The 13,354-nt window shown below is 59.2% G+C and overlaps 1 protein-coding gene across 1 annotated transcript in view; it reads right to left on the bottom strand.

Annotated features, from left to right (window-relative positions):
* GUCY2D (guanylate cyclase 2D, retinal) overlaps positions 1-11,913 on the bottom strand; it is a gene marked incomplete at its 5' end in the record, with an annotated part of 34,466 nt that extends 22,553 nt beyond the window's left edge. The window contains 7 exons of the mRNA XM_084616601.1: positions 1,380-1,463; positions 2,279-2,386; positions 2,921-3,017; positions 4,015-4,099; positions 8,803-9,157; positions 9,373-9,674; positions 11,205-11,913. Of these exons, the coding sequence (XP_084472727.1) occupies positions 1,380-1,463; positions 2,279-2,386; positions 2,921-3,017; positions 4,015-4,099; positions 8,803-9,157; positions 9,373-9,674; positions 11,205-11,913 (1,740 nt within the window). The remainder of the gene's footprint in view (positions 1-1,379; positions 1,464-2,278; positions 2,387-2,920; positions 3,018-4,014; positions 4,100-8,802; positions 9,158-9,372; positions 9,675-11,204) is intronic.
* Positions 11,914-13,354: the final 1,441 nt, after the last annotated feature.

Genomic DNA, 13,354 nt, shown 5'->3' with positions numbered 1-13,354 from the left:
AACCCCATTTTCCAGTACTTCAGGAGGCAGTAGGCACCATTTACCCAATTTTCCAGGGGTGTGTGAGTCGGGGGAAACTGAGGCATGGAGTAACTCAGCCCTTTCCCCAAGGGCTCACCACCGAACCAAGAATAGAACCCAGGCGTCCTGCCTCTTTGCTAACAGATTCTGCTTCACACAACTCAAACAAAGCAGGAGAAACAAAAAAACCTGGGGTATTTTTGGTAAGAAAACCCAAAATTTTAGAGCCAGAGTTCAAGGGTCACGGGGGGGGACTCATGGCAGGGTTACAAAACCCTCCCTTTCTTTATGGCTAAGAAACATGCCATTCGGTTTAGCACAGGGAGAAATTGTGTCCCACGCAAGAGTTTGAACGCATCTGGCTTCCAACCCCCTGAACTTTCGCCTGGAGCTGCAAAGCGGGATGGGATGTCCTCCACCCGCGGGGTTATTCTGCCAAGGATGCCAGCTGGGGTTGATCTGAGGCCTCGTGTCAAAGAACAGAGATAAAATTCCAGGCTGTCCCGCTTGGCACAGAAAGAACAGGGCAATTCGGACAGCGGCCGTCAAAAATTCACCCATTGCCATACCCGGACTGGCCACTAGTGGGCAACAAAGAGTCACCCCTGGTGTTGGGAGAGTCCCCAGTGGGACTTCACATTGTCACACATCCCCGCCCGAACCCCGCTGCCAGGCGAGAGGAAATTGAGTCTCAGCCTCGAGGAGACCCCACTGGCCGATGGGTCAGCTGCTGAACGTGGGCTCAGGAGGGTTGCGATGTTGGTGGCACGCAGCTCCTGGAGTTGGGGATCATTACAAGAGGAACACAGCCCAGATCTGGGTCGGAGTCTGGGCAGCACCTGGCCCAACAAGGCCCAGATCTGGGTCTGAGTCCAGGCAGCGCCCGGCATGAGAGAGCCCGGCCCTCGATCGGGGTCTGGGCAGCGCCCGGCACAATGGGGCCCCGGTGAGCAGTAGCTGGCCCCGTAACACCAATAGTAAGAACCACTCCCCCTTCCCCGGGGTGCCCCCTACTGCATGCCGTGTGCATCGCGGGGAGAAATTCTCACTTCTCGCACCATTAAAAAAAAATCAAAATACCCTCCCCCGGCAAGGGGGATCCCCCTCTCCCTCCAGGGACAGGCAGATCCGACAGGCGGGTGATGCGGCTGATGAGGAGATTGGACCCAGGCCCGGCAGTGGTCTTACTGACTGAATGCCAGGTGACGGGGAAGTGGGGGGCGGCTACCAGGTGCCATAGCCGCTGCTTTCCCTCCTGTCCGTGGGAGAGGAGTGAAACCCGGGGGGCAGGGAGGGAAGAAGCTGAGGGGGAGGATGCGGGAGCCCAAAGGCAGTGCCTGGAGCCTTTGGCCGCTTACCTGCACGGCTGCCACTAGCCCTTGGTTGTTAAACAAAAGGAGGAGGAAGGGGACGTGGCTGTTGCATTTTTGCTTCTCATCTCCCTAAGGATGGCAGGAAGCAGCTGTCAATCATGTGGCCTGGCGGGGTGGGGGAGAGAGAAGCGGGGGCGAGGGGGGACACCCCGAATGCCGGCGGGGTCGGGAAAGGGGACGGAGGTGGAGGAGCAAGGGGGGATCCTGTTCAGATGGAGGAGGGGATGGATGGTGCTGGCGGGCAGGGTGGGAAGCACAGGTGTCCCAGGGGGGATGGCACGGCCAGGGGTGGTGGGAAGAGCCATCCCAGGGAGACACGGAGGGAGTGAAACCCAGGTGGATACTTACGCAGGGGGTATTTTCCCAGCAAGGGATATTTACCTGGCAGAGGGTGTCCTGGGGTAAATACCCAGTGCGGGACAATGCCCAGGGGGTATTTACCTCATGGGTGCACCTGCAGGACACTGCCCCGGGGGTATTTACCTGGTGGGAGCACTCAGGGGCTGTGCACAAGGGGCAATTATCTGGTGGGGGCACATGGGGGCAGTGCCCAGGGATATTAACCTGGAGGGGGCACCTAGGGGCAGTGCCCAGGGGGTATTTACCCAGTGGGGGGCCTGTGCCCTGAGGGCAGTGCCCAGGGGGTATTTAGCCAGTGAGGGGGGGTCTGTACCCTGGGGGCAGTGCCCAGGGGGTATTTAGCTGGTGGGGGGGGCCTGTGCCCTGAGGGCAGGGCCCAGGGGGTATTTAGCCAGTGAGAGGGGGGTCTGTGCCCTGGGGGCTGTGCCCAGGGGGTATTTACCCGGTGGGGGGTCTGTGCCCTGGAGCCGGTGCAGAGGGAGGGGGTACCGGGGGGGCACCGGGGGGGGCTGGGGGAAGGTTACCTCGGCGACAGCCATGTTGGTGTTGTCAGGGGCAGCTGCCAGGCTCTTGAAGCTCCTCATGTCAGAGACACTCTTCCCCGCCAGGCTGGTGCGGCTCTCGTCCATCTTCTGCCAGGGCCAAGGGCAGAGCATCAGCCTGGCTCTGGGAGGGGGCCTCTGACCCCCAGATCCCTTCCACCCACTGAACTCCCTTTGGCATCTCTGACCCCGACCTCTAGGGTGGGCATCTCTGACCCCTGACCTCTAGGGTGTGCCCCTCTGCCCCCCCCCAGGGAGCATGACCCCCAGTTGGCATCTCTGACCCCAATCCCCCGGCCCTGGGGGTGTCTCTCCCTCTGACCCCGGGGGCGCAACTGCCCAATGTCCCTGACCCTGAGGCATGTCTGTGACCCCAGGAAACACGTCTGATCCCTCTGGCCCCTCTCCCCCAATGCCGTCACCATGGCCGTCCTACCTGACCTCCAACCCTCCTCCCGCTTCACCCCACCGTCCCAAACCCCTGACCCCAAGGACTCCCTACCCCTTCCGAAGACCCACTTCCCCAGCTCCGCCCCACCCATCACCCTGGACAGCCCCCACCCCTTGGCCCCAGTGGGGTCCCCCCCCCCCGCCGTCCTTTGCCCCCCACACTCTGCTTCTTACTTTGTTGCTGCTCTGGGTGTGGATGAAGGTCAAGTCGTCCATGGTCAGAATGATCTTGTTGGGCCCCTTCATCAGCTGGGCATGCAGGATCCGGCGCCTGCAGGGTGTGGAAACACAGATGCATGGGGTGCAAGCCCCGAAGTGTGTGGGGGGCATTGCACCTCCCCCCTGACTGCTGGGAAAGGATGTGGGGAGCCCAGCTTGGGAAATGGGAGGGGGGAACCTTGCTTGGGCTACCTCCCCTGCTGGGCACTGGAACATGGAAACACCAGATGACCCCCTGCCCCCCAGGATTAATTAAAAGGGGGAGTCTATGGAGATAGTAGGGCAGCAGGCATGCATGTGGGGCCTCCCCTGGCAACCTCTGCCTGCCAGTCCCAGGAAAAGCCAGGAGACGGCATGGTTGTCAATACAATTGTTAGCCCACAGCTAGCGATAAGGAACAAGGATCCAATATGGACGGGCTGGGACCCCACATGGCCGCCAATGACGCCATGAGCCCACAACGAGATGGGCCGGGACCCCACGTGGCTGCCAATGACGCCACGAGCCCACAACGGGATGGGCCGGGACTCCACATGGTCGCCAATGACACCATGAGCACACAACGAGATGGGCCGGGACCCCAAGTGGCTGCCAATGACGCCACGAGCCCACAACGGGATGGGCCGGGACTCCACATGGTCGCCAATGACGCCACGAGCCCACAACGGGATGGGCCGGGACTTCACATGGTCACCAATGACGCCACGAGCCCACAACGGGATGGGCCGGGACCCCACGTGGCCGCCAATGACGCCATGAGCCCACAACGGGATGGGCCGGGACCCCACGTGGCCACCAATGACGCCATGAGCCCGCAACGGGATGGGCCGGGACCCCACGTGGCCGCCAATGACGCCATGAGCCCGCAACGGGATGGCCCGGGACCCCACGTGGCCGCCAATGATGCCATGAGCCCACAACGGGATGGGCCGGGACCCCACGTGGCCACCAATGACACCATGAGCCCACAACGGAATGGGTTGGGATCCAATTTAGCCGCCAATGACGCCATTAGCCCATAGCAGGAAGTTGCCCACCACAGCTCTCACCTGATGTAATAAGCAAGAACCGTTCCCCCAACAATCAAGCTGGAAACCAGGATGAAGAGCAGCAGGATGAAGCTGGGGTCCACCCCTACAGGGGAGGGACAGCAGGGGGGGTTAGCGATGGAGGGTGGGGAAGACCTCCAGGTCCCCCAGCCCCACTCAGGTTCAGCCCTCCCTCTCCCCTTGAAACCCACACAGGAATGCCCCCATTTCCTCTGCCCTCCGCTATCACTTACAAGGGGTTTCCGGGGTCCGACCCTCTTCTTCTCCCCGTTCCAATACCCCAAAAAGGACTCCCCTCGTCTCCCCCAATCTCACCCATATGGACCCCTCCTCTTTCCCCATTTCTGCTCAGCAGAACTCCTCCTCTTTCCCCTCCTCCATCCCAAAAGGACCCCCCCTCACTCCCTGCCACCCCACGGATGGAAAGAGGGCAGGGGAAGGGGATTCTCTGACTATTGGCCACAGATCAAGTGGTCATGGGATAATGAAGGCTCCAGAACCAAGCCAGGAGGTCCCAGGGCAACCGTCAAGCATCAAACTGGGCAAATCTGTGGCCAGCTGAGGAATTCCCGGCCGGTGCAGAGCCATGAGTCGCCTGCTCCGAAAACACAGGCTCCAGCCAAAGGAAATTCTCCAGGAATAGGAGCAGTATGGGGTCTATGACACACAGGGGAGAGGCTCTGTGCCCAGCCAATAAAGGTCAGCTCAAAATAAAATAGCCAGCCCAGTGCATTCTTAGCGCACAGCGGGAAGTGCCATGATCCAACATGGCCACCACTAAAGTCCTTCACCATGAACAGGAACTGGACAGAGACAGACAGTCTGAGGCATGTATGGAAATGGATGGATGTGCAAGGGGATGCATGATTGGACGGAGAGGTGAGTGGATGGACGGACAGATGGGTGGGTGTGAGGAGGGTGGGACAGACAAATGGATGGCTGGACAGACAGATGGATGGGTGGGTGAATGGATGGACAGATAGGTGGGCGCATATGGGAATGGGTGGATGGACAGACAGATGGGTAGATGTGCATGGGACGGATGGATGGATGGACAGATGGGGGGTTGTGCATGGGGTGGGATGGGTGGACAGATGCGTTTGCATGCAAAGGGGTGGAGGGAGGGATGGATGGATGGACAGACAGACAGGTGGGTTTATGTGGGGAGGGAGGTGGGTGGATGGGTGGGTGCGCGGGAGATGGATGGGAGGTTGTTGGGAGGGTGCACTTGGGGATAGATGGATAGACAGGTGGATGGACGGACAGACGGGTGGGTGGGTATACGTGAGGACGGATGGGTGGCTGGGCATGGGGATGGGTGGATGGACAGTTGGATGTGTGTGAAGATGGATGGATGAGTGGATGGATGTGCATGCAGAGAGATAGATGGACAGACGGATGGGTGGACGCACTCGAGAATCAATGGATAAAAGGACAGGTGGGTGCAGAGATGGTTGGGAAGGTGTGTGTGGGGACAGATGGCTGGACAGATGAGGGATGGACACACATGGGGACAGATGGCTGGATGGACAGACAGATGGGTGCATATGGGGACAGACAGATGGGTGGACAGATAGGTGGGTGGGGGCATGTGGGGACAGATGGACGGACAGATGGGCGTATGGGTGCATGTGGGAACAGATGGACAGATGAATGGGCATATGGGTGCATGAGGGGACAGAAAGTTGGACGGACAGGCGGACAGGGGCATGTGACATTATTGACATAACCTGTGATCATGTAGATCATTGTTGCAACCACTGTTATATATTTGCAGCAAATATTGTACAAAGATGGTCGTGTAAGGTGTCTATGGGAAGTTTATGATTTGCTGATTATGGTTATGCTGTCTCTGGGTGTGTATCATTCTTGTAGTTGAAGTTATGAATATTGGCTATGGACTTGTATCTCAGTGTGTTTTGATTCTAAGTAGCCTCAGCGAAGCATTTGTTCAGCTTCTTGAGAAGGGACTATTCTCAGTAAGTGCCCAGTCAAGAAACGCTTAACGGACAATGGACTTTGGGAGATGCCAATCCATATCTGAGCTTTCCTGGGAACATTCAAACTAACATGTAAACAATGGCGTCGGCCTAGCAGACTGAGTCATGAGGACACATGTGACTTGCCCATGTGATGCCAGACTCCATCTTGCTGCTGTGATCGTCCACAGGGCAGAGGATATAAAAAGCAGCTGCAGCTCCTCCATCTTGTCTTCAGTCCTGCTTCTTGCCTCTGGAGGGACTTGGCTACAAACTGAAGGTCTGAACCAGGGACTGAAAGCCCCATCCCAGCTGGGGATGTTCTCCAGAGATTGGATTTGAACCTGCAGTTTATTCCATCCCTGCTACAAGCCTGAACCAAGAACTTGGCCATTGCTCTATGGAATTAGAATCATAGAATCATAGAATATCAGGGTTGGAAGGGACCTCAGGAGGTCCTCTAGTCCAACCCCCTTCTCAAAACAGGACCAATCCCCAACTAAATCATCCCAGCCAGGGCTTTCTCAAGCCTGACCTTAAAAATATCTAAGGAAGGAGATTCCACCACCTCCCTAGGTAACACATTCCAGTGTTTCACCACCCTCCTAGTGAAAAAGTTTTTCCTAATAACCAACCTAAACCTCCCCCACTGCAACTTGAGACCATTACTCCTTGTTCTGTCATCAGATACCACTGAGAACAGTCTAGATCCATCTTCTTTGGAATCCCCTTTCAGGTAGTTGAAAGCAGCTATCAAATCCCCCCTCATTCTTCTCTTCTGCAGACTAAACAATCCCAGTTGCCTTAGCCTCTCCTCATAAGTCATGTGTTCCAGTCCCCTAATCATTTTTGTTGCCCTCCACTGGACTCTTTTCAATTTTTCCACATCCTTCTTGTAGTGTGGGGCCCAAAACTGGACACAGTACTCCAGAGGAGGCCTCACCAATGTCGAATAGAGGGGAACGATCACGTCCCTCGATTTGCTGGCAATGCCCCTACGTATACATCCCAAAATGCCATTGGCCTTCTTGGCAACAAGGGCACACTGTTAACTCATATCCATATTAAATTGATTCCATTTAACCAGCTCTAGCTCTCATCTCTCTCTTTTTCCTTTTACGAATAAACCTTTAGATTCTAAAGGGTTGGCAATGGCGTGATTTGTGGGTAAGATCTGATTTGTATATTGACCTGGGTCTGGGGCTTGGTCCTTTGAGATCGAGGGAACCTTTTTTCTTTTACTGGGGTATTGGTTTTCATGACCATCTATCCCCATAATGAGTGGCACTGGTGGGGATACTGGGAAACCGGCGTGTCTAAGGGAATTGCTTGTGTGACTTGTGGTTAAGCCAGTGGGACAAAACCAAAGTCTGCTCTGTTTGGCTGGTTTGGTTTGCCTTGGTGTGCACAGAGACCCCAGCCTTGGGCTGTAACTGCCCTGCTTTAAGCAATTTGTCCTGAATTGGTATTCTCAGTTGGGTCCCACCAAAGCCAGCATCATTACAGGGCGCATGGGGACGGATGGCTGGATGAACGGGTGGAAGGGGGTGAGTGGGGACAGATGGGTTGGTACACATGGGAACGGATGGCTGAATGGATGAGGGGGTGGCGGGCATAGGAACAGATAGATAGATGGACAGGCAGGTGCACATGGGGACGGATGGATAGATGGACAGGTGGATGGGTGCACATGGGGACGGATGGCTGGACAGATAGGCGGATGAGTGCACATGGGGACGGACGGATAGACAGATGGGTGGGTGGGTGCGTGTGGGGCAGATGGATAAACGGACAGGGGGATGAGTGCGCATGGGGACGGATGGCTGGACAAGCGGGCATGCGTGGGAATGAATGGCTGGATGGACGGACAGGCGGATGGATGCGCGTGGGAATGGATGGCTGAACGGACGGACAAATGGGTGTGCGTAGGAACAGATGGCTGGATGGACGAGCGGATGGGTGCCCATGTGGACAGACGGCTGGAGGGACGGTGGAAGGGTGCGTGTAGGGAACATTGGCTGGACGGACAGGTGGTTGGTGCACTTGGGAATGCATGGCTGGACAGACAGGCAGATGCGTGCATGTGGGGACAGATGGCTGGACGGGCGGACGGGCGCACGTAGGGAAGACTGGCTGGACAGATAGGTGGGTTGGTGCACGTGGGAATGGATGGCTGGATGGACGGGCAGACTGGTGCGTGTGGGGACAGACGGAAAGACGGACGGGTGGATGGGTGCATAGGGATGGATGGTTGGATGGATGACCAGAGGGGTGCTCGTGGGGATGGATGGCTGGATGGATGGCCTGATGGGTGCTCATGGGGATGGATGGATAGACCAACAGGTGGATGGGTGCTCTTGCAGACAGATAGATAAATGGATGGTGGATGGGTGCACATGGGGATGGACAGTTGGACAAATAGGCGGATGGGTTTATGTGGGGATGGATGGACGGACAGACGGGCGGACGGGTGCGCATGGGGACAGATGGCTGGACGGACAGGCAGATGTGTATGCATGGGGACAGTTAGATGGACAGACAGGAGGGTGGGTTAGCACGGGGACGGATAAATAGATGGACAGGTAGATGGATACATGTCGGGACGGATCGCTGGATGGACGAGTGGATGGGTGCTTGTAGAGATGGACGGACGGGTGGATGGCTGCGCTTGGGGACAGATGGCTGGACAGAGAGACAGACAGGTGGGCATGCACGGGGTGGATGTCCAGCTAGACCGACAGACCAGACACGTGCAGGGAGGGACACATCGGGAGGCCAGAGGACAGACGGACAGACAGCGAGTGCTCACCCCCAGAACAGACAGATGTTGGGTCGAACCAGCAGCTCGAGTCGGTGCCGGGGCTGGCACTGTGGGGCCAGTGGATGGCATGCCCCACGTAGCGCAGCCCCTTGGGCCCCGTGGCCACGCTGTAGGTGGGCCAGAGGTGGTTCCCTTTGCCGTCCGTGTCAAGGATGATGTAGCTCACCACGGGGTCGCCATCCTCGTCTGCTGCCAGCGGCTGGCAGAAGCCGTCCAGTTGGAAGTCCCGCGCATGCTCGGCGACACTGGAGCCCATCACCCAGCGGCCGGCCTGCTGTGTGCGCTCCACCGCCTTGGCCAGGTAGTAGATGGAGTTGTAGATGGTGCCGAAGAGCGGGTGCACCTGGGGGCAGCGGGGGGACGGGGTCAGGGGCAGCGGGTGGTGGGTTTTGGCACGCCCCCTCCAGCTGCCCAAGGGTGCTGTCTCCTCATTGGTCACATCTGTGCACCTCCAACCCGCCTCCCGCTTGGCCCTGGTCCCAACACCCCTGCCTCTCTGCCCGTCCCAGGGTCAAGACCAGCATCCTACGGCCTGTGCCCTCCGTGTCTGGTGCCCACCTGTGCGGGGTCCAGGTGAGCCGGCAACTCGTGCGCCCGCTGGGCGTCCTGGAAAGCCTCGCGGAAGCCGCGCTCGGGGGCGTCGATGGTGACGGTGAGCACGGCGTCATAGGCCAGCCGCAGCTTGGTGTTATTGCCCAGCACGGGGTAGGGGGTCCGGCGGTAGGGCAGGCTGTATGTCAGCGCGTCGTAGGGGATGAAGATGAAGGTGCCGTCCGTCATGCGCAGGTCCTCGGCCTTCTCCAGCAGGAGGCGCTGCTCCTCCCCGCCCAGCAGCACCGAGTGCATGCACATCACCACCACTGCGGGGGGCGGGGACATGGGGGGCAAGGGGACATAAGGGGGGAGGGGAGGAAGACGCACCAGAAGGCTGAAAAGTGCCCGACAGGTTAGAGCGGTGGGCAGAGCTGGCCCCCCCCTCTGTCCCCCAGCCACCCACGGCTTGGGATCGGGCTTCCCCCTTGCACCAGGACTTCGGTGTTCCACCCGTCACCCCAAGAGTCCTCTGACTTCCCATCCCCGCACACCCTCTATTCCCCCCACGCCTCTGTCTCTCCATCCATCCATCCCCCACACACCTCTCCGTCTGTCCATTCATCCACCCCACACACCTCTCCGTCTGTCCGCCCATCCACCCCACACACCTCTCCGTCTGTCCGCCCATCCATCCCACACACCTCTCCGTCTGTCCGCCCGTCCACCCCACACACCTCTCCGTCTGTCCGCCCGTCCACCCCACACACCTCTCCGTCTGTCCGCCCGTCCACCCCACACACCTCTCCGTCTGTCCACCCATCCATCCCACACACCTCTCCGTCTGTCCATTCATCCACCCCACACACCTCTCCGTCTGTCCGCCCGTCCACCCCACACACCTCTCCGTCTGTCCGCCCGTCCACCCCACACACCTCTCCGTCTGTCCGCCCATCCATCCCACACACCTCTCCAGCCTCAATCCATCCATCCCCCACACATACCTTTCCATCTGTCCATTCATCCATCTGTCCCACACACCCCTCCATCTGCCCATCCATCCGCACACCTCTCCGTCTGTCCATCCATCCATCCCCCGCACACCTCTTTATCCATCCATCCATCCCTCACACACAGCTCTCCATCCATCCATCTACCCCCCCCCCCCCCACACACACACACACGTCTCCATGTGTCCATCCATCCCCCACAGGCCCAATCATCCATCCACCCCCCCACGCCTCTCTCTGTCCGTCTGTCCATTCAACCACCCCACACACCTCTCTGTCTGTCCATCCATCCATCCCCCACACCTCTCTGTCCATCTACCCCCACACAAACATTCTTATGCCTTTATTTATCTACCCATTCCCCCTACATCTCTCTGCCCATCCATCCCCCTATACCCACACCCATCATCTCTATCTAGGCACCCAGCCCCTGGTAAATGCACACGTCTCCAGGCCAGCAGGGCTGGCCAGAGCCCAGGGGACCTCGCTGAGCCCTCCCACCATCGAACCCGCAGCTTCCAGCTCAACCAGCGTGCCCCCTTGGCTGGGAAAGTCTCCCAGTGATGGGGCATTCTCCCTCCTTTGGCGGCTGATCCCCCTCCCGGGGCAACATGGACCCCTTATTTCCTGTCTGAATTTGTCCGGTTTCAGCTCCCAGATATTCCTGACTCAGAAATCCTGGCTCCTCTGCTCTAACCACTAGACCCCACTCCCTTCCTGGAAACAGGAGAGAACCCAGGAGTCCTGGCTCCCAGCCCCCCCTGCTCTAACCCACTAGACCCCTCTTCCCCTAACCTCCCAGAGGTGGGGAGAGAACCCAGGAGTCCTGCCCCTCTCCCACCGGCGTACCTCTGACGTTGTCGGCTCTCTGCACCCTCCGCAAGGCATTCCGGGCCCCGTCGGCCCCGGGCTCCATGGTGGTCACCACGCCCACGGGCAAGCCGAACTCGCGCAGGGAGCTGGCCAGGCCCTGCCCCACCTCCACCCACAGGTCCTGCCGGGAGGTGACCACAGCCACGTGGGCCCAGCGGAAGAACTGGAGGACAGCGTAGAGGACGGCCGAGGCCCGGGGCAGGGGCCGGGCGAAGGTGCCCCACCGCTCGACCTCGGCGTCCCCGTTCAGGCAGGCCCAGGAGAAGACGGGCTTGTTCCAGGCCCGGCCCAGCGGTCCGGCCGCCCCGCAGGACCCTGGGTTGAGCGGCCCCACGAAGCCCGAGGCATAGCGCTCGGCCTTGACCAAGGCCACCAGCGCCTGGCTGGTCTGGCACTCCTCGTTCAGCAACACGTAGTCGAACCAGTAGCCCTGGTTCATGGTGGGGTCCTTGTTGAGCCGCCCCACGGCCAGCTTGGCGGCCACCTCGGGCAAGGCCTGGGCGAAGATGGGGTCGCAGGTCCAGGGCCCCATCACCCCCACCTTGAAGGTGGCAGGCTGGACCCAGGCGGGCCAGCCCAGGAGCAGGAGCCAGAGCAGGGGGGCCTGGGGCCGCCGGCGTCCCCACCTGGGGTGGTTGGAGAGGCGCAGCAGAAAGCTGTGGACACCGAACCAGGCGGGAGGCATGGTTCAAGGGAGCCTGGAGGGGACGGGTGCAAGGGGGGGAGAGGTCGCCGGGCTCTTTAGCCCCGTGGGGGCCAGGCCCCGGAGGCTCGGGTGTAAAGAGGTCTGGCCGCCACGCCCGACATCACGAGAGGGGAGGTCACTGCCGCCGGAGCTACGGGGAACGGTGCACCTGGAAGAGAGAGGAGACAGGTGTCAGAATGGGAGGCAGAGAGTGGGGGAGATGGGAGCCAGGACTCCTGGGTTCTCTCCCCGGCTCTGGGAGGGGAGTGGGGGCTGGTGGGTTAGAGCAGGGGGGGCTGGGAGCCAGAACTCCTGGGTTCTCTCCCCAGCTTGGGGGGGGGGGTGGAGTGGGGGCTAGTGGTTCGCGCAGGGAGGCTGGGAGCCAGGATTCTCCCCCTGGCTCTGGGGAGGGGAGTGGGGAGTGAGGTGTACTGTACTGTCTTGCTACCCAACGGCAGCCATCTTACTGCCAGGGGCAGCCCTCTTGTTGTCAGCGGCAACCACCCTACTTCCAAGGGTGGACGTCTTGCGGCTAGGACCATCCATCTCACGGATGATGGAAACCATCTCGATGTCAACAGTGACCACAACGCCAACTACGGTGGCTGTATTGCCCACAACGGCAGCCATATTCTTAACGATGGTGGCCACCAGCCGTATTGTCACAAACGGCAGTCATAATGCTAACTATGGCGGTGGCCAATTGCCAAGGGACTGTGCATAAATTACACAACATTTAGTGGGTGGGTCCTGACTTGTGCGGGTTTGTTTCGGCATCGCAAAGCGTTACAAGGGGCGGGCGGCTCTTGAAAATCACCAGGAAAGCGTGTTGCGTCAATGGCCATATGGTCACCATGCCAGCAATATGTTCGCTAATGGTGACCCTGTCGCCAACAACGGCCGCCAAACTGTTAACTGCAGCGGCCATGTTGCGAACAGTGGCAGCCATATTGCGAATGGCAGCCATATTGCAAACAGTGGCGGCCATATTGCGAACAGTGGCGGCCATATGGCGAATAACAGTAGACAAATTGTTAACAACGGCCATATTGCCAATATGCCAGCCATATGGTCACTAACAGTGGCCGTATTGCTAACAACGGTGGCCATATTGTGAACTGTAGACCTACTGTTAACGGCAGCCATATTTGTGAATAACAGCGGCCATACATGGCCACCAGGGGTGACTATAATGCTAACAATGGCAACCATCTTTCCAGGGCATGACCCCACAGCCTGTACCAGCCCGCCATGACCCTTGCCTTGACAGCAGGCAACCCCTGGCCCCTCGTCCCTCCCGCCCCACACGCATGGGGCCTTGCATGGCCCATTTCCATGGCAGGCCAAGCGGGAGGGGTCGCGGCGGGCGAGGACAGCTGTCCTGGCCTAAATCCACCTGATCTCATCAGCCTCGGCTGGTATTAGCCAAATCACGGCGACA

The sequence above is a fragment of the Lepidochelys olivacea genome (assembly GCF_965140295.1).
Source record: "Lepidochelys olivacea isolate rLepOli2 genome assembly, chromosome: 28".
Lineage (NCBI taxonomy): Eukaryota > Metazoa > Chordata > Testudines > Cheloniidae > Lepidochelys > Lepidochelys olivacea.
The sequence above is the reverse complement of the archived record's forward strand: the minus strand, read 5'-3'. Positions and strand labels throughout refer to the sequence as shown.